Source organism: Lepidochelys kempii, chromosome 17 (assembly GCF_965140265.1).
Source record: "Lepidochelys kempii isolate rLepKem1 chromosome 17, rLepKem1.hap2, whole genome shotgun sequence".
Classification (NCBI taxonomy): domain Eukaryota; kingdom Metazoa; phylum Chordata; order Testudines; family Cheloniidae; genus Lepidochelys; species Lepidochelys kempii.
This window is the reverse complement of record NC_133272.1, coordinates 3,527,863-3,548,009: the sequence shown is the minus strand read 5'-3', so window position 1 is coordinate 3,548,009 and position 20,147 is coordinate 3,527,863. Positions and strand designations below refer to the sequence as shown.

Here is a 20,147-nt window from a genome sequence, read left to right as displayed (position 1 = left end):
TTGTTGCATCACATATATTTTTTGTGTTTCAGATATTCAGTCATAAGATTTTTTTAGGTCATAATTGCACAATTCTGACTGGTGCCTTTTAATCTTCCAGTGCTTTTTTTTAAACAAATGTAATATATTCTCCTGATTGAGATTTTATTCTTTAGTTCTAAAGCTCTATTGACTGTGACCATGGGAACCCTTGTATCAAGAATTATGGTTAAACACAGTTCTCTGGAAAGACGGCAACCTGGTTTCTAATCCCAGGGTAGGCAGGGCCAAAAGATATTGTTTTTTTCCTGATGTCCTGTCCTAAACTGCTGTGCAGTATTACTGTGTGCTATTAAAGAGCTGCCATGTTTCAAATCACAGGTGGCTGTATACCAGATGTGGGTGAAATGATCCCTGCATGTTGTATGTATTATCACTTCAGGTCTGTAAAAAACTTTGGAATTCTTCAGGATGTGAGGATATACTTATAATGAAAGGATATATCCCACCCTAATGTTTACACAACAATGACAGGTTAGTGGCATTCCCGTAATTAAAATGGGATGTGAGCTTATTGTTACGGATTTCAAGGTTCATTTTCATATTCATGGCATGCAGATCCCATCAGTGTTAATTATTCCAGCCCATTAAACTAGGCAAGTAGGGTTAATTTCTTGCTTATGCTGAAACATGCTGTACAGGACTCACTGGTGTCACCTGTTTTAAACAGGCTTGTATACAACGTCAGCTATACGTAATGCTGAATCACCACTGCCTTGCTGGGCGTGTCTTAGCATTAAACATGAGGGGATGTGACAAGTCCCCTTTTCTAGGATTAGTCAGGTAATAGACAATGGTTATTGTTAGGATATAGATATTCAGGTCTGTCTGTAAAGGCCTATACTCTAAGAATGTAGGTGTTGACTAGTTATAGAGGTACAAAAGAAAGAATCAAAATCACTGTCTGCCGGTGTAAGGGCCTTCTCTTACTGTGACAGTTTGAGGCCCTATGCTTAGGCTAAGGCCTTTGGCTAAGCAGCAGAGGCAGCAATAAGCTGGGAAGCGAATGGTCAGATCCTCACATTCCAAACTAGTCACATTGAAAGAAGGTGCTATTGGGCTGTTAGGAATACATGGGGATGGGAGAGTGCAGGGTGTCTCTTGGGCTAGGATGGAGGGAAGGAGCCAATGTGTGTGTGAGTAAGGTGTCTCTAGAACCAAGGATTGAGTGGAAGGAAGGAACTGAGCCACAGGAGGGAATGGGTGGGATCTCTGGCACTGGAGATGGAGTGGAAGAGAGTCAGGTAGTGGGAGGGAGCAGGTGAAGAACTGGGACAAGTTGGAGGGAGGGAACCAGTTCAAACCTAAAATGGTCACTACCAGGGCTGCTTCAGGACTGAGGATTTATATGTGTGGACTGAATAAATCCAGCAATCGGAGTGACCCTGTCTTTACCCCACAGTGAAGTGACTCTGAATTTGGCTCCTCTGGAGGCTTTGAACGTAGTGCACTGTTCCTTCAGTCTCTGCCTTGGGGTCACCGAGTAACATTTGCTTGTCTGGAGCTGTTTGTCTATAGCCTTCACTCATGGTTCAGCTGAGTCTGCAACTAAAAATACCTCCTGTTGGCTTGCACAGGCAGGTCTTGCTGTTAGTGTGGCCCTGTGATATTACATGATACTGCAGACACCACATTCATGTAGGAGTTCTGCCTGTTTTTTTTTTTTACAGTATCCCAGCTAAAATAACTAGTGATGTGTCATCACTATCAGGTGGGGGGAGAACGGCTGTTCGTGGAGGTGTTATGCTGAAAAAACAAAAAAGTTTTTTTTTCCAGTCATAACTGGGAGCTAGCAGCCTGCAGCAGCTGCTTTAAGTCAGAGTAGTGAAACTCTAGCCACAGACTAAGTCTTGCTCTTACTTACATATAGACTTTTCTGTGGTGCTCATCGCTGTAGTGTCAGAGTATCTCATCCGCACTAATTAATTTATCCTCTCAGCCCCATTGACTTCTGATGTGGTTGCCTTTCTGAAAAATGGGGCCTACACGTCTGATCTTGGGCACCCAAAAATTGAGACACCCCAAAGCAATGGCCCCTTTTGAACATTTTTGCCTATACGTCTCGCTGAAGATCACATGCTGGGAGAGCTAAGAGTACAGCTCAGATCTCCTGATTCCTGGTCCAGTGCTTCAAATACAAGATCATCCTTTCTGTCCAGGAAGGTTTTCTAATTCACCAGGCTTAATATTATACCTGATCTCTGAAAACAAAACATCTGCTTTATATAAGATCTCACCTCTTTGGTTCTCAAACTTCCATAGGAACCCCTCATAACAGATCATTGCACCTACAAAAATGACTCCCTAGATAAAGAGGTGGCAGTACCTGAGCTGACATGGGGAATTCTGGAGTGATGCCTACAACTTCTAAATTCAGGCCCAGCAAACTGGATTGTCCCTAGATTTCACAGAAGCCCATGAGGAAGCACTGCCCAGCTGCACCTGAGTGATGCTATTTTAGGAGCGTATATTACACTTCTGGAAACTAGACATGGCATTTCAAACTGATCCTTCCTGGGGAAAATCTTGAAAACTATACAAATTCCACCCTTTTTTTACAGTATGAAAGAGGGACAGCAGCTGTTCTTGCTGTAAAGCCCAGACTGATTCAGGTAACCCTTGGAGAAAAATAGTTTTAAATATGAGAATGTTTCCCTTTAAGGAATTGTCCAGCTTGCCTCTGTGAAAAACAGATCAAGTCAAATCTTGCTGTGTGTCTGTGGAGGTGTGGGCAGAACTCAGTTCATTGGAAGAAATGGCTCTAAAATATAATCAATGTGAATTTTTAACACAAGAGAAGGTAGGTGATGGTCGTAGGGAAGAATTGAGGTTGGAGGGAGCTCATTCTGGTTCCCATTGAATTAGATTGTTTGCTGGTTGGACCAGTTCAGTGAAGTAAAAAAAACGTGAGTCTCAGAAATATGATTTTTTTTTCACCAGAAGGGCTGAGAGCTTGAAGGGAAGCACCATTGCTCTTCTGCCCTCTGAAAAGGGGTAACTTTGGTGTCAGATTGATTGATGGCCTTGGAGACTGAAATCCTCTTTACGCACGATAGCTGCAGGCAAAGCTTTCCTGCTACACACACTATGGCTCAGTCCTGACGACCAGTCCTTCTAATCATTCAGTGCTGGGCCAGGCCTCACTGTGACTGGTCTGTGAGTGGAGCCAACTTTGATGTACGGCTTTGGTGATGATAAAGCTGGTATGAGATTCCTCAAGCTGAAGTAACACTGGGCTCTGCCCCTTGGGGTCACGACCCACTCGGAAAAAGTTTAAACACTGGAGCCACCTTAATGTTACCAACTCCTCCCAGTTTTGGGCCCCACCACTCCAAATTCTACTATCTGTATGGCGGACAAGACTAGCTACTGCTATTGTACCAACCTCCCACACATGCCCAAACCCTGGCACATCAGGGCAGCACAAACCTGGATGATCTCTGTATAGTCAGTGAAATTTTAGGGATTGGAGCCAAAAATTGGCAGGATTCAAGTGCTAGATCTCGGTATTTGCAGTGTCCTTAACCAGGATGGGTTATGTGTTTGGTGTAAAAGGAACATCTACCCTGGCCTATGCAGTAGAATTAGGGGGTCTCATCTCTGTCTGGATTCAGGTGCCTGATCTAGGTATTTGTGGCACCGTTGTACTGGGTTTCCTCAGGATCTGGGCACTGGATGCAATAGGAGGGGTTACGCTTGTTCTCCGTGTAAGCAGTGGAATTTTGGGGAGAAGGGGGGGTGTCAAAAACTGGCAGGATCCAGCTTTCTCCTTCCCCACCTTTCCTCATTCCCAAGGACTTGGCTCCAAACCCTCCCAGTCCACGTGGCTCTGGACTCTGAAGCAGCAGCCCCAGAGTGTCCCTTTGCACCTAAACTCCAGATCACAACAACGGAGCAAAAGGCCCCAAGGCAGAGGGGCCCAGCCGCAAGCTCTGTGGTTACGGGGGTGCAGGGCCAGGAGCATGGGGAAAACCAAGGCAGGCTCTGCACGGAAATCTCGGGGGAGAAGCCCAGCCGCAGCGTCTCCGGCTGCTGCCGCCCGCTCTCTCCGGGGAAAAGAGAGCACGTGGGTAGGCAAGAAGCCTGCGGCTCCCCGGGAGCGGCCAGGGGAGCCGCCGCTGCCTCCCCCGGAGTTCCGCCGGTTCGATCTGGGGGCGCAGGGGGAGCGCTGGGTAAAGTTTCAGGAGAGGCAACGCCTGACTTGCGAGGAGGCAGCCAGACTCCTCCTGGACACCTTGTGAGTAGAAGGAGGGGGACGCGGGAGTCGCCAGGCACTCAGCTCTTCCCACCGAGGCAGGGCAGCGTCTCTCCAATTCGCTCCGGTGCGGGCAGAAACGACCCTCCCCCCGGCGAGCTTATCCTGTCACTGCGGCGTGCTGCTGCCGTTTAAGGGCTGGTGCGCACGTTGCAGTTGGGATGGTGCAGGTTTGCATGCTGCTTGGGTCCCACCTGCATTTCTTTAAATCTTCCCTCCTGGCCTCCGGGGTAGGGGCCTCTCTGAGTGCAGCATCGCTTTGGACAGGATCTCTCACGCCCAAGGATTTCTCGGCAGCCAACAATGTGGTTGTGCAGATTATTTTATTTGCGTTACTTTGTGTGACCCATCTGTACGTTTTTGACCCGCTCTTTCTGAAGTCAGTGGGAGCGGGCCCATGATTGTTAGAGCTGGAGTTAGGACAGTATATTTTTCTCCCCTAGACCCCATCTACCCTGTGGCTTTGAAGGGGGCTGCTCCCCCTTGGGCTCAGGTGGGTGTAACCCACATGACTGATGCCCTGATAGACCTTCTCTTCATCTTTGCATTCTGTGTTTGGTATAAACCTACAATTAGGTACTTTTAGACAAAGGACATTAATGTAACTAATGTAAATATACAAACCCTCATTAGAAATGCTGATTCGAGCCAGGCTAGTGCTCCCTGTGGACCTTTATCAATGTGGTCTGATAAGTGCCTGGTTAATAATTAATGGAGTCAGAAGGGTCATACATCTACAAACCATGCTTCTCTGGGTTTGGAGAGAGAGAATGACAGTAGGGCCTTCCACAGTTTTTCCTTCACGTATTGCTTTAGCCACATAAATGACTTTCGTGAATCCATGTGTAGAGTAAAATGTGGATTTTATGGGAAATTAACAGCAAACTTTTTCTTGCTCAATAAGCAAGCCAATACATGGAGGCTAAGCCTTCCAAAAACATGGTTTTGGAAGGCTCACCCAGCCACCTTTCTTTTGATTCTTAATGGCAATGCAAATAAGTGTTACCTGGCAGTGTTATCCAGACCTCTTACATTTAGATTTATCTAAGTGTTTCTAAAATGCTTATCAGTGTAATATCTAGGTGTTGATTTTGGTAATAATGTGGGAGGTTCATTGCACACATCTTATAATCACATCCAGAGAAGTGGTAAGGGCTAGACATACAGCAGCTCTGACTGGACACATATCTCTGCTTTGTATTCAGATTTAGGGGCCAAGTACAGCGTTGGATTTAGTCAGACTACTTAATTATCTTCAAAAAGACTTTCTTTTGTATTTCGGCAGTTTCTCAGCCCAGAATCTCTGCCCCATAAGTGCCACAGTTGCTGTACCTGAAGCCTGTCCATATAATTATTCAGTGTAATATTCCTCTTGTCAGCATTTTCACAATGATAAACACTGGCTTCTGTGGAGCACAGAGTTTATTTTCTTCCCATGGAATCTGTGGGCTGTTACTCTTAATCTGTTCATGTTTCAGGGACCTCACATGAAAGGGAAGTAAAAATCCTTTTATCCTGTTCTTTTCTGTTGTTTACAGTGACGCATCTACCAAGCTCATATTCTAATCCAGCTGTCCCATCTGAACGTGTGTGTAATATAGTTATCTTTTTGGTATTCCCATTAATAGATCTGAACAAACTGTCAGTACATGCAATTGATAATATGAAAAGCAAGGGACTTCGTATCTTTGTGTCTGATCTAGCATGTTGATTTAGCTACGTTACCATGGCAAAGTCCTAAGGGAGTGAAAGAAATACAAAAAGCAGAGGCTTCTTGAGTCTGTGAGTGCAGCTGGGAGACTTCAAAAACATATTAAAATGTTTTAAACTAATTAAATCCTACTTATCGTCTCTGTTTCCAGCTTCTAAAATGGAAGCAAGTTAGTGATGCTTTCTATCTAGAATGAACATCATCCTGGAGCAGAATTGGTGGGAACATGGGAAAATTCTAGTCTTAATTTCACTGGTGTTATCCTTACATAATTTGACTGAATTCTATGGGTTACTCTACAGTAGATTTACACTACTGTAACTGAGGTCAGAATTTGGACATGTGTTTGGGGGAAGGTGGGTCTGCTTCAGTTTGGCCCCCATTGCTAAGTAATCTGAGTGGATAATGACTCTGGTAGAGCTGACTTGGACACTATGAAATCTCAGTGCTTCCTTGGCCAACTAGAATTGTCTGATCACAAATCCTCTCTTTTTGTGTGCGTGCGCCTTTTCTCCATCCAGTGAGTACAAAGGCCTGGTGAAGTACACAGGAGGCTGTCACTGCAGAGCTATCCGCTTCGAGGTTTGGGCATCAACAGATCTGCACATTTTTGACTGCAAGTGGGTGTTTTTTATTTATTTATTTTGCCATCCCCAAATCTGAATAACCAAATATTTTGCCCTTCTCTAGCACTTCCCATCCAAAGATCTCAAAGTGTTTACCAAACAGAAATCCACTGGAAGTTGGTATAGTAGCAGGACCGATGTCTAACCTATTTCCTGTAGGATGCAGCCCCAGCTGAGTAGGTCAGTACTGTTGATTTCTGGTGCTGGTTCTGCAAGTGCACAATGTGCTGATTGGCAGAGAAAGGAAGGTGCTGTGCACTTCTCTCTGGGCAGCACAGTGACAACTTCGTGTTTTCTTTATGCCCTAGCTGAAGGGGTGAGGCTGTGGCAAAAGCTGCAGTTGTCAGGGAGATAACAAGTGCTTGGAAAGCAGCTGAGAACAGGGAGACTGTAGCAGTGTTGGGGTTACAGGGATCCTTACTGAGATCGCTACTAGGTGTGTGATTACAGGCAATTTTAGCAGATTGTTGAGGATGAGATCTGCCTCTCATAGGCCAGAAACAGTAGACATAAAAAAAGTCAAAGAAATACCCCATTTTTAAATTTTGTGGAATACTAGCTATGGCCCTAGTACAAGGTCCAATTAAATCCAGATGAGAAATTCCATTGACTTCAAGTGCTCTATATACGGAAAATATTAAATGTCCTTTATGAAGAGTAAATGCAGATCAAAGTGACTTGCTCATTACAATTTGGTAAGATGTGATGATTATTATTACACAGTCTACAACTACTACAGTTAATAATTACACAGACTTCCCCTGTGATCCTGAAAAGTTACTATATCTATGCCTCAGTTTCCTCAGCCACACAATGAAGACAGTAATACTTGGATATCTTGCAGGGATGCTGTGAAGCTAAATAAATTTAATGAGATCCATGAATGGAAGGTTCTAAACACATGCAAAGTGTTATATTTAGTATCATTATTAACAACAATATCTTACATATATACAGAATTTTACAAACTCCTATACATACAGGAACCACTTACCCCAATACTAAAATGTAGCCATATCTGGAGTAAAACATGGCAGATGTTTAACAGGATTCTGCACAACAAGGAGTGCAGAATACCAGCTCCATATGGGTCTGCAGAGGGAAATATAGGTAAGCAGAATGCAACAACTTACATTGGAATTCAGCTACAGTTTCATGATTCATACCTGTGCTTGTAAAAAAACTGTCAAGGTTTTAACAACCAGAAATGCTCAGGACCTGCATTTTATACATCATCAAAACAAAATGCTTTCCAACAGATCTCTCAAGGTCGTGGGGTTTGGTCCTTTCCTGGCATTCTCTTATCAAACGGAGAACACATTACTACCAACATGTGGTGAGGGATATATATTGAAGCCCTATAAAATAGTCTAATTTCAGTATGGTCTTTCCACAGACTCAGAATTAGTTTCTTTCTAGCTCAGATGTCACTACAAATCTGTTTCCCTGGTTTGCAAAGTAATTAATATTGGTAGCATTTGGATTAAGTTGGCAAACTTTACATGGATTTCTCAAGGCCACAGTTCAGCATTGATCTATCCACTGAGAGTTGTATTGTGGAGAGAAGACAGTTATATAGCTCAGTTTTGATAAGCTTACTTTCCATATTACAGGGAAACGTAAGTCTCTAGACGGAATGCACGCATACACAAATACATATGCCATAGTTGCAGTCTGTCCACTCCTGTCATCAAACCTAATGTTTGCAATGTTGTTGTAGCTGTGTTGGTCCCAGGATATTAGAGAGACAACGTGGGTGAGGTCATATCTTTTATTGGACCAACTTCTATTGAATCTCTTGTCTCTCTAATATCCACCCTGATGACAACTAGGTAAAAATGATTATAGTTTTCAGTGAAATCTAACTTGTTGAGAGCTTTAGGCTAGATATGATTGTTACATTGCAGGTTATAACTGCCTATAGAATAGTCATGGTTTTTTCCTTTTTCTTTCCCCTCGTACAGTTGCAGTATTTGCACAAAGAAACAGAACAGACACTTCATTGTCCCGGCTTCACACTTCAAGCTGCTGAAGGTAGGTTAGGGTTTATGAGTGCAGTGGGTATGGGTACCTGTCAAGATATTTGATTCTGAAAGATTCAGATGGTGGTCAGCTTTGTATCCTAAATTTGTCTGTGTCTGTCTGAGGAGATGTGTTTGGAGACACGAAAAATCCACTTGGATCCTAGAAGCCTGGCTGTATGTGTATGTTAACGTGTCTCAGAATGGGAAGTTCCATGTTTGAAAAGTGAATATATCTCTTCAAAAGATGAGGCAGGGATGTATGTACACCCCAGGAGGTGTGTACACCAGGTAAATATGCTAAGTCTGTGTTACACTGACGACAATAAAGAGCATTACTGTCACACTCATACTCCTAATGGGCTAAGGACCTGAGCCAAAGCCCATCGCAATCAGTGTGAGTCTTGACTTATTGGGCTGTGGATTAGGTCCAAGCACATTGCTCTAAAGCATTCTGCCTCTATTTTAGATCAGCTTCAGACTTCCTTAACTTGATTTTTAAATTTTGATTACAGGCTTAATTCTTTTACATTTTAATTGTTACAAGGGCATATTTCAGGTTAGGCTCTTGGATTCCAAGTTTTCTGAGGACTGTAGCTTTTAGATTAATTTTTCTCAGCTTCTAGCATCATTTAATTTGATTTTCTTTTATAGTTGGATGGTCTCAGATAAACACAGAAATTTGTCCACTGCTTCTAGGAGGAAAAGCTCCAATTATGTTTACTTTGGAGCATTTAAAAAAAACTAAGCACTTTGTAATAGACCTGCTGTAATAGAGAGAGTTCAGTGACTGCATTTCAGTGGTCAGAAAGTAAAGCCATGGCAATTGTTAGGCTTGTCTGGCGGAAAGGTGTATGTGAAAATAAAGCACAGAGGGTAGGGGAAGGAGATAAATATATGGAACAAAATAGCATGCCTGCAGTATTCTTAACTGTAACTCACATAAAGACATAGCAGGTGATATTTTAGACTAGTCTTAATTAGGCTTCTGCTCTTGTGCCTGCAATTTTACATTTATTAATTACAAGCCTGTGGGATGTAAGTGACAAAAAATGACCCATTTCTGGGTACTTGGCAAACCTTCATCATGTATTTTTTTGCCTAGGGTGCTGATAACATAACAACGTACACCTTCAACACGCACCGCGCCCAGCACACATTCTGTAAGACCTGTGGTGTGCAGAGCTTTTACACTCCTCGTTCTAACCCAGATGGTTATGGTAGGTAAACAGAACAGGGAAGAAACCTGGTAGACATACGGCAACACAAATTCAACCCCTGCTGCTCTTGTATACTGACCATGATGACCATTAGCACTCTGCCAAGAGCAGTAGCACAATAACTGTGCATCATACAGCTTGCTTCTAAAGTACTGAACATCTGAAGCTGCAACTTTCAGTAGCAGCTCGTTATTGTGTAAGTCTTAACTGTGACCAATGGGCCACTGGCCATCTACGGTTTCTCACCTGCTGCAGCTGTATCGACACCATCACCACCCTCTGAGATTCACTGCCCATGAAACTGAGAGACTAGCTCTCCTTGGCTTCAAAGGGAGAGCTTCTCTCTGTGTTTCCCCCTCTTCTCCAGGAATAGCCCCCCACTGCCTGGATGAGGGCACCATGCGCAGCACCATCATGGAGGAGATAAATGGCAAAGAGTGGGAGAAGGCCGTGAAGGAACATAAGACCATCAGGAGCATGTCGAAACCATGATACAGCCTCTGCACCAAAGTGCTCAGCTTGGAGCACTGCCATTGGCAGGCCATCATGTAACCTCTTAGTTCAAGCTCCCCTGTGCCGAGCTGTTCAGGAAGTATCTCTTTTTTGTTTTTTTAAATAAATCTTTCTGTGCTGCCTGTTTTTTTCCCTCCTTTCATTTTATATTCAGTTGTCAGACCACACCAGTTCCATAACCTACCCAACAGCTGGGATTTTTCCTCTTTGCCTTATTCTGACGCTGCCCCTATCTGCAGCAGAGTTCAAATCACATTAGTTAGAACAAGGTTCTTACATCTGTTGCAAGATTGTACCATCTTGTCTTTGGCTAGTATAGACACATCCCAGTTGCGTTATGATCTGGTTTACACCAGTGGTTCTCAACCAGTGGTCCGGGGCCCCCTGGGGACCATGAGTAGGTTTCAGGGGTTCTGCCAAGCAGGACCAGTGTTAGACTCACTGGGGCCCAGGGCAGAAAGTCTAAGCCCTGCTATGCAGGGCTGAAGCCCGGGGCCCTGAGCCCTGCCACCCAGGGATGAAGTAGAAGCCTGAGCAACTTAGCTTCACAGGGCACCTTGTGGCATGGGGCCCCAGGAAGTTACCCTGCTTGCTACCCCTTAATGCCGGCCCTGGCTTTTATATGCAGAAAACCAGTTGTTGTGGCCCAGGTGGGCTGTGGCGTTTTCATAGCATGCTTGCTGGGAGGGCCTCAGAAAGAGAAAGGTTGAGAACCCCTGGTTTACACAACTGTACTACGTGAAATAACGTCTCCCAATTCTGCTCTGTTACACTGGTCTCTCCATTGATTTCACTGAAGTTACTCTGGATTTAGAGCTATACCAGGCTGATGCTGGCATAACAGGCTCCAATTGAGCAAGTTCTTCGTACGTGTTTAACTTTCAACACAAGAGTACTGCCATTGAAGTTAATGCAATGGGGGCTGCGGGTGCGAGCGCAAGGGCAGCACGTGGAACCTCCCTGGCCACCTATGCACCGAGGGGATGCAGGGACCTGGCAGCTGCTTTCTGGGAGCCATGGTAAGTGCTGCCAGGACTCAGCACCCTGAACCCCCTGCCCCAGTCTGGAGTCCCCTCCTGCACCCAAACTCCCTCCTGTACCCCTCAACACCATGCTCCAGCCTTGAGCCCCCTTCTGCTCCCCAAACCCCTCATTCCCAGACCTACCCCAGAGCCCACAGCCCCAGCTGGAGCCCACATCCCCTCCTGCACTCCACAGCCTGGAGCCCCCTCTTGCACCCCAAACCCTTCATCCTCAGCCCCATCCCAAAGCCTGCACCCCCAGCCAGAGTCCTCACCCACCCCCCCACCCCCCGCACTCCAACCCCCTGCTCCAGCTCGGAGCCCTCTCCCACACCCCAAACTCCTCATTCCCAGCCCCACCCCAGAGCCCACATCCCCAGCCCTCATCCTCACCCTCCTCCCAAACCCCAACCCCATGCCCCAGCCCAGTGAAAGTGAGTGAGAGTGGGGGAGAGCAAGCGATGGAGGGAGGGGGGATGGAGTGAGTGGGGGGGTGGGGCAGGGGACGGGACAGGGGTGTTCGGTTTTGTGCAGTTAGAAAGTTGGCAACCCTAGCTGTGTGCTTAAGTACTGAGAGTACAGTTCTGCCCTAGTATCTTTTTAATAGCTATGTTTGGGAGGGTGTTGTGATTTGAGTAAGGAATTAGGAGCCAGGAATTTGGGCTCTGATCCTGGCAGTGCAATGACTTGCTCTGTATCCTTGGGCAAGCTGCTTTTGCCATCTTTACACTGGGGTTTATAGTATTTACATCCCTATCTCCCACAGGTGTGGTGAGGAATAACTCAATGATGAGTGCAAAGTGCTCTGTAAATGCTGAGTATTATTTAGTTTGCTCCGGTGTGAAAGTTCTCCTTTAAGATTCCAATTATTACTAAAATCTCTGTGTAGACTTAAAAATTACAAATACATATTTGAAAATTGACCTCTCTGTCACTTACCTGCTGAATCTGTGGGCTGCAAAACCCAGAACCCAGCACTTCCTCCTGGCAGCTAAGAGGAAGGGGGCAGCTTTTCAAATAGTGCATCTGGAATTTTTATGTCTATATATTTATTCTGTCAAAGGACTGGCTGGCGTCCTCTCACTTGTAACTTCATTTGTACACCCTGCACATCCTGATAAAAAACAGCTTAGGTTCAGCGGATCTCAAAGACTTTGTTTGGAAGCAGGAATAAATACTAGTGTTTCACGAGGTACAGTCCAGCAGAGTAAAGCTCGCACCACAGGGTGGCTGGGAGGGTCGAGAGGGAAGGAACATTAAGAGTTCAGTGCAATTATATTAGTTATATATTATTAATTTTTAATATTTTATTCCTAAAGTTTTGGCATTTTAAAGTCAAGAAACCAGCCCTCCATCAGCAGGAACTGGCTGACTGACAGGCAGTCCTGGGTGGTTCAGTGTTACAGCCTGAGGGCTGTGAGGATCCTGGTTCAAACCCCAAGGGACAATGTGTATCCTTGGACAAATCACTCCTGGTGCTTGATCTTTACAGCAGAGGGAAATGGGTAAAACGCAGGAATCACCAGGTGGCGATCTGGGCCTTGTCTCCCTGGGGACACCCATTGTAAAAGCACATAAAGTACATGCTGTATTCTAAACACCTTCAAAATTCTACTTCACTAGTAATTAGACTCAGATCAATCTGATTTGCTGGTGGTTCTAAGACCATTTAAGCTGTTACAATGGGAGTTCAGTAATTGTTTGAACCCAGGCATCTCCCAGGCTGTCAGGCAAAGGACACCTAGAAGGATGTAAATACAGTTTGTTTCTGCAATCTGAAAGGCTGCAGGGCACACAGAAGGTGGAATTCTGTCCTCTTCTTGAGACAATAAAGAAGCAAGAGCTTTCAACAGTGCTTGGTCAAGAAGAGCCTCTCTTTTCTTTGTCTCCCTTCTCTGGTCTCTCAATACCCCCCTGGAAGTGTGTACGATTCTCCTTCCCTTTACAGAAGGCAAAGTGAATTGATCACCATAAAGCGTGAGAACAGGATATAGGTGTGGCGGAACCAGAGAAGCTGGCTGTGATGGCACCGCATGGCTCTCTAGAAAGATAAAAATATGCGAGAAAGCATTAGACCTTCCAAACCCATTCGGAAGACAGCTTTCAGGGCTTTCTGTAAAGTTCACTACTAGATTTACAGTGAAACCTATCTTCAGAGACCCACCAAAGGACCAGCACAAACACAGCTTAGCAGCGGTGGGATTCTGACTAAACTCAAACAGTGCTATACTGGAATCACTGGGGATATTTTCAAGTGGTTGCATATGACCAGATGTTGCTAGTTGAGGCCCATTTCATGTATTTATGAGATGCCACTTGGAAAGTAAGTGTCAGTAGGAAGGTCAGATTCAAGGTTCTAGCCACTGTGGCTTGAAATATCAGAGGAATTTTTGTACTTGGAACCTTCTGTTACTACCCTCACAACTATGACAGTGCTGTGGGTGTTACTTGTAGATTAGCAGCACTGTTTGCTCTGTAATGTTTACTTTAATATATTGTGGAGGGAGCTCTAATCATATGGTGATTAGATGTTTCTTGACAAGAATGTATAGCGATCGCACACAGTAGAATAACCCAAAGTTTGCCCAAAAGACAGGGCAACCTGCTAAGAGCCTGCTGCCACAAGTAGTCATATAACGCAGAGGGCAGATCAAGAGAGAATACTGCATGCTGGGAACTGTAGTCTCTATAGTCCACATCACTGTATCAAATATAAGAGTGCACTCTGGCCACCCAGGGTCTAAGAGCTGCCCAATCCCACCATCTGAACGGCGTACAAAGCAATTTGTCTTGACAAGTAAATAGTCCTAAAAGCAAATCCACTGATGCTTCATAAATCAAAGACTGTTTGAAATGTGACAATTACACTCCATGTGCAGTATATATATTTTTAAGTTCTACATGCATGAGGCGCTTTTTGTTGAAGCTCTCACAATAATTCTGAAATGATCAAACAGACTGGGCAGGAACAGTGCATCTCACCTTGGCTTGTTCAGACTCCTCCTTTGTTAGTATAAAGAGAACATCCTGGGACTGGAGGCAGCTAATGGGGACATCCAGGATGGAGATGTACTTCCGGAGGAGGTTTACTGACTTGAGCGTAAGGACCCGGCACCCTGAGCAGAGCAACAGGAGAAAGCATGCAAGACAACAAGATGATTACAAGCTCACAGCATCACGAGGGTAGGCAAAGCCCCCAGCCTCCTGTACGACAGCCCACCAGGAGTCCAAATTCTGTCAGAACCTACTTTTGTGTCATGTGAATTTCTATTCAATTCTGTTTGCTTCTTAGCTATTCTGCTGACAGCAAACTTGGACTCCCAAGAAGAAAACCTGGGTTTAAAGGTTGGATGCCTTTTTATTACAATCTCAATTATTTCTGAACTTATTTGAGCCCAGTCCTGTTCCCATTGAAATGCATGGGAAGGCCCTTTGAATGCCAACACTGTATCATTTGAAGGTAGTTAAACAAGCTCATTTGATTGTCATTCTATTCCAATTTTCAACATGCTTTGCTACAGAAACGAGTGTTTTCAGTGTCCAGGAATGACTGCAGGAGATATTGACACAGGCAGGTGATTACATGTTAACAGGAGCTCAAAACCCATCACCGAGATGTTTGTCATGCAGGGGGTGAAAGGAGCATGCAGAACAGATTCAGCTATGGTTCATTTCTTTCCCCTGTTTCTAAGAAATCTTTGAACTCAAAAGTTAATTGCTAAATTTCTTTCATGGCTAAACTGTAGTTATTAATGAGCTCAGCTGATGGTCCCATTAAGGAAATGTAGCTCTTTGGGAAAGTGCCTTGAGATTTCCTGACACTTCAGAAACTGAAGTAATTATGCTCCTTATTTTAGGCACTACTTGGAGTTTGACAGATGAGAACAGAGTCACTTTGTATAGACATAGTAGGCTCCGCAATCAGATGCACTGCAGCATGCCCCTGCAATCTCAATGAAACTCTGAAGGGAGGGTGCAAAGGGAGGCCTGAACTGTCACAACGTCTGTATCATTTTAACCCTAGGAGAACCCAAGATCACACATCTAATACAGCTTCAGCTGGGGACTGAGGTCCTTCTCCGTTGTCATTATGTTCTCACAGGGCACGAGGATCACAAAGTGAACATGAAGCAAGTTGATTCAGGATCACAAAGTGAACATGAAGCAATTGATTGTTCTCAGACAAATGGGACATGATGCTGAAATCCAGGAGTGGCTCACTGTTCTCTGAGGGAAGAAGTTAGCTGAGGTTTGACTGACTCCAAGACAAGGAGAAAAGAGAGACCCTCCTAAAAGTCCCTAGGCAATGTGCATTCCTCATTCTGTGCCCGCCAAGTAGCTGGCAGCTTGGGGTGCTGCCTTTGTGCTGTGAGTTCTCTAGACAGACACTTATTACTTACTAAGGGCCTGGTGCTAGGGGTGCAGAACAGTCTCACTCCCACTGATTTCACAGGATCAAGCACAAGTTAGTTTCACTAAAACCTGCATTGTAGTGCAAAAGTGGCTCAGGTCCAGGGTGGGAAAGCAACAACTCTTGTTCATACCCTGAGCGAGCTATTTGTGGAATTCTTGGAGACAGGCAGGGGGAGAAGCCACACAGAGGTCTCTGAGGTGTAGAATGAGGGGAGCAGCATGCTGATAAAGACATTTAGAAGGAAGCTGTGGAATATTCTGGGCCGAGGAACAAAGAATGGAGACAGGGCAAGACCTCCAACTTTCTCCAGCCTCACAAATGAGTCGGAGCATATGCTTGCCCCTCACCTATTCCTAGGAGTGGCACCAACCCACTTTTTAACTTTGCTCTTATTTCATCAGGGGCCATCAGTGAAAGACCACTGTAGGTTTTCTGGAAACCCCTCCTTCCAGCACTGCCTCCAGGCCCCTCAATTCCTCTTCCTCCCTCCAAAGGAAAGGTGAAGGGATTTTCCCCACCTTCTCTATTTCCTTTTGCACTCCCAAAGACAAAAATCATAATTGCTCCTGCTTTTGCATTAGTCCCTGGTTATTAGATGATTTTTGCCTGATTATGACTAAAGCCTGGCCAATACAATCTAACTAGATCAGCACTAACCTCTCCCAGTCTTCTTTCTGGCAGGGTTTGCAGCTGACTTGTTCCTGAGGGGTTAGTCACTGGCAGGCTTGACAGAGCTGAGATAGCTTTCAGCATTACTTTCTGCATCTGCAAGTGGGCAGGGCTAGAGGGTCAGAGGGCAACAGCAGGTTTCCATCCTGATCCAATGTGCTAGAATAGAGAGTGACACAAGGTATATGATTTGGAGTTTTCACAGAAGTGTCACATCAGTTCACATTGCTGCAGGCTCTGACCTGACAGAGGAAGTCTGATGTTAGCAGATAAGCCAGAGTAAATATTGTCCAGAAGGTGATAAATCGTTAATATTGACATTAGAAAAATAGCCAGGTCATAAAGAGACGTTTCCAGCAGATGGTGCTCTCCAATGGTAACTGTAACTGGAAGAAAGCAACCATCATATACAAGCTAGTGTGCCAATTTACCAGATGGCAGCAAGTTCAGAAGCCTTCAGCACATTCGTCATGTCAGAGCTGTACCATGTACCTGATCCATTCCAGTTGAAGAGGCAGCAATTCAGTGGAACACTGGCCTGTTAAAGGTCACTGTGCCTTCCCTGCACAGGTGGTTAGGGAAGGGTGGAGGGGCCTGTTGTCCTACCAGGCTGCTTACAACTAGACCACGTGGAAGTATTGGACACCAGAAGCCCTGAAACCTGTGTGCCAGGGATACTTTGTACCACTCCCCTTCCCTTGCACCAAAGACCCTCTGTGGTGCAGGAGAAACACAAGGTGAGAATGGGGGGCAGGGGCTCAGGCTTTTCTCCTGGACCTGACAATGAGGCCCAAACCTCATTTCAGACCTGAGTTTAACTTCTGGCTCATCTTCCTGGTCATTGCCATCAACATGGAAGGTGTGTAATCCTTTCAGGCTGCTGAGCGTATTCAGCTCAATGCTGCGAAGGTGGCTCCCAGCGAGAGGGGACAGTGGTACAGACTGAAGTGACTTGGTGGTGTGGAAAGTGGCTTCCGTTCATTTACCTCCAAGAAAGTCAATTTCTTGTTTCCAAGAAGTGAATTATTTTGCTGTTCTTTAACTCCAGGGCTTGTCGACCGTCCTTAAGTGCCGATGAAAATTTGCAGGCACATCCATTGTGTGTGTGCAAACCAGCAGTGCCCACCCATTCTGCAATCACAGTTAAGGAGACCCATGAAAGCCTGGCCTGTCAGATCCATTTTGTGTTCAGTCAGTAGGGGATGTGGACGGAGACCCTCTGGGCTGCTCAAGTGTAGAAATCTGCTTGCTGGGTAACTCCAGCTGAAGAGGTCTGGATCATGCCCTGCTGTGTGGAAGAGCAGAGGAGAGCCACTGAAATGGATTCCCTTGCCCTGGTATTCCACATTTCCATCAGCCACCTGTTTGCATCTCAGCCCTTTTCAATGGGGTGTACAAAAAGCAAACATAGTGCAATGGGCCTTTTCCTTACCTGGGTCACTGTTTACAAGCCTTGGCAGAGCCTCCGGAGCTCCTAAGTGCAAAGTTGGGAAGAGAGGGATGGCCTGCCCTAGGGTTAAACACTGATGGACTGTGAAGTCTGGGCTGCTCCCCCATTCCCTAATCATCTTTTTCTAAGAAATACTAATTCATCTGCAACCACATTGCCCTTTGCTTCCCGATCCCTAGCAGCTGGGAAGGCTCACTACATTGCTACTGGAAAGCAAAATCATTGCAAGTGAATTTAGTGAAAGGTGCCAGTTTTACTGCCCCACAGGCTGAAGTCCTCTATGCACAGAGCGGGAACAGCTTAGGCAGCCACAATTTAAACCTTAAATAAAGGAGTTGTTTGCATTAGCAATACGACTAGGGTCATGAGGCACCACCAGCAGAGATCACTTTGAATGAGAAGAAGAGATGAAACGAAGCTGGTAGGGAATGTACAGTCCAGCTACAGATGGGAAGGGCTCAGAGATTCAAAGCCCTTCCTGCCAGCCAGGGTAAAAGAAAGGGAATGTCAAGTGGCGCTACTGATGGGCTTGCTCCTGTGACACTCTCAGGCGAAGACCTGTGGAGGAGACGGTCGTGACTGTGACCCCAGGATAGATTTAAGATTGTTAGTCAGCTGCTTTACCAATTGGCCAGGCTAGTGTGACCTCTCTAGCTAGCGGATCAGCTGCTGGAGTTCTGAAGCCCAGTCAGCTTGGCTTTCTGTTTCAACAAACGTATGCAACAAGTGTGCCTGGAATGACGTAGGCTCTTACAGAGCTATCTATGACAGGGGGCTTGCATTGCTTTTGCTAGATGTTAGTGCACTGGCTCTTCTGGCTGGGAGCTGGTTATAGCCAGGAGGTGGATGTACCGTGGATGTGTGTAAACCAGCTGTCCCCAGCTCTTGAATCAGGCCTGCTTGCTCAGAGCTGGCCGGGAGGACTCAGCTTCCTGCTGTGGCCACATTCAATATGGGAATTAGGAAGCAAAGTGGGATGCTCGGGGTACTCATTTGCATACCGCTACCCAAAATGCCAGTGAAAGACTATTTGCAGAATCATTTCCTGTGGGCTCTTTGATCCCATGGGCTTACACAGGTTCAATGCACGCAGTTCCTAGTTCCTGGCAAGGGAGCAGGCCCTTTCCTTGGGCTGAGTATGCTTTTCAGCTGTGCTCCAGACAGCCAAGGCGGGCCCGACGTCACTATCATTTCATTAAGCCCTTCTGATGCATGGCCCTGCATGCCTGCCAGATCGAATTATAAATACCGGGAATTTCAATGAGACTGGAACTATATTTGGAAAGGCTTAATGTAAGCAGCAACATGGGAGCTCCCGACTCCTTTGGCATTTGTAGGTCATGTAAGATGTGATGTAATCAGAGCAGTTAGCCTGATGCATATCTTCAGAAGCCCACTGGCGCTGCCAGAGAAACTGAGGCGCCATCTATGCTGGTCTTACATTGGTTATCTGAACCAGTTTTAGACATGGTCTCTCTGGCCTGAGAGGGCAGGGCCAAACCATGCTTAAACCAAGTCTAGTCAAACTGCATTAGCCTGTTGAAGGGGGTTCATCACAGATGGGGTCTGACATATTTGTCTCCTTGCAGCATGGCAGTAACACCTAGGCACTTGCTTTTCATTGTTCCCAGCACTTTGCAGCTACCCCTGCTGTTCATGCTGTGCCCAATCTCTGGACAATACTCAGTACACACACAGCTCTTTGCCCATTTAAAATGCTGCACAGACATAACCCCCCAGATCCCCCATGGGGAGAGGTCAGTGTGAACCTTCCCATTCAGGGGACGTGACCTGACTGTGGCCACAGAGTGGCAGAGTCAGGATAAAAGAGCAGGAGATTCTGGCTTCTGGGCCCACGCTTGCTCCACCACATGGATGACCCTCAACCTTTAATCACTAGGGAAGCAAAAGCAACTCTGTATGACACACTCAAATCCTTGTATAACACACAAATCTGTATGACACACAACCCTTCTCATCCAAAAAGGATTTGAGATTAAGGTAACGGCAGCAAAGTGTGGATGGTTTTTGGATGCTGGGTGGGGATGACCGGACTGGTTGGGGATCTCTGTGCCTGGGGGCAGAGCTGACTCCTCCAAGAGTTCCTTCCCAGAGCAGATCACTGGGAGGAGTGGGGGAGAGATAAGGGCCGAGGATCTGCTCTGGGATTGGGTAGCATGGAGTAAAAGCATCAGAAGGAGGGTAGT

The 20,147-nt window shown here is 45.7% G+C and overlaps 2 protein-coding genes across 2 annotated transcripts in view; one reads left to right on the top strand and one right to left on the bottom strand.

Moving 5' to 3' along the window:
• Positions 1–3,861: 3,861 nt before the first annotated feature.
• On the top strand, positions 3,862–10,507 carry CENPV (centromere protein V). Its single transcript, XM_073315456.1, has 5 exons — positions 3,862–4,276; positions 6,527–6,625; positions 8,596–8,665; positions 9,758–9,872; positions 10,240–10,507. Exons 1-5 carry the CDS (start codon positions 4,002–4,004, stop codon positions 10,362–10,364), a joined length of 684 nt encoding a protein of 227 aa, XP_073171557.1. The 5' UTR covers positions 3,862–4,001; the 3' UTR covers positions 10,365–10,507.
• A 1,300-nt stretch (positions 10,508–11,807) lies between these two features.
• The window catches only part of PIGL (phosphatidylinositol glycan anchor biosynthesis class L), an 86,681-nt gene continuing 78,341 nt past the window's right edge, over positions 11,808–20,147 (bottom strand). The window contains exons 6-7 of the mRNA XM_073315457.1: positions 14,390–14,523; positions 11,808–13,448 (exon numbers count right to left, since the gene is read on the bottom strand). Of these exons, the coding sequence (XP_073171558.1) occupies positions 13,350–13,448; positions 14,390–14,523 (233 nt within the window). The 3' untranslated portion in view covers positions 11,808–13,349. The remainder of the gene's footprint in view (positions 13,449–14,389; positions 14,524–20,147) is intronic.

Excerpts from the sequence above, each read along its gene's own strand:
- CENPV (XM_073315456.1), top strand. The coding sequence starts at position 4,002 with ATGGGGAAAACCAAGGCAGGCTCTGCACGGAAATCTCGGGGGAGAAGC. Across the intron at positions 4,277-6,526 it reads AGACTCCTCCTGGACACCTT|TGAGTACAAAGGCCTGGTGA; the intron begins GTGAGTAGAAGG and ends TTCTCCATCCAG. Across the intron at positions 8,666-9,757 it reads CACACTTCAAGCTGCTGAAG|GGTGCTGATAACATAACAAC; the intron begins GTAGGTTAGGGT and ends TTTTTTGCCTAG.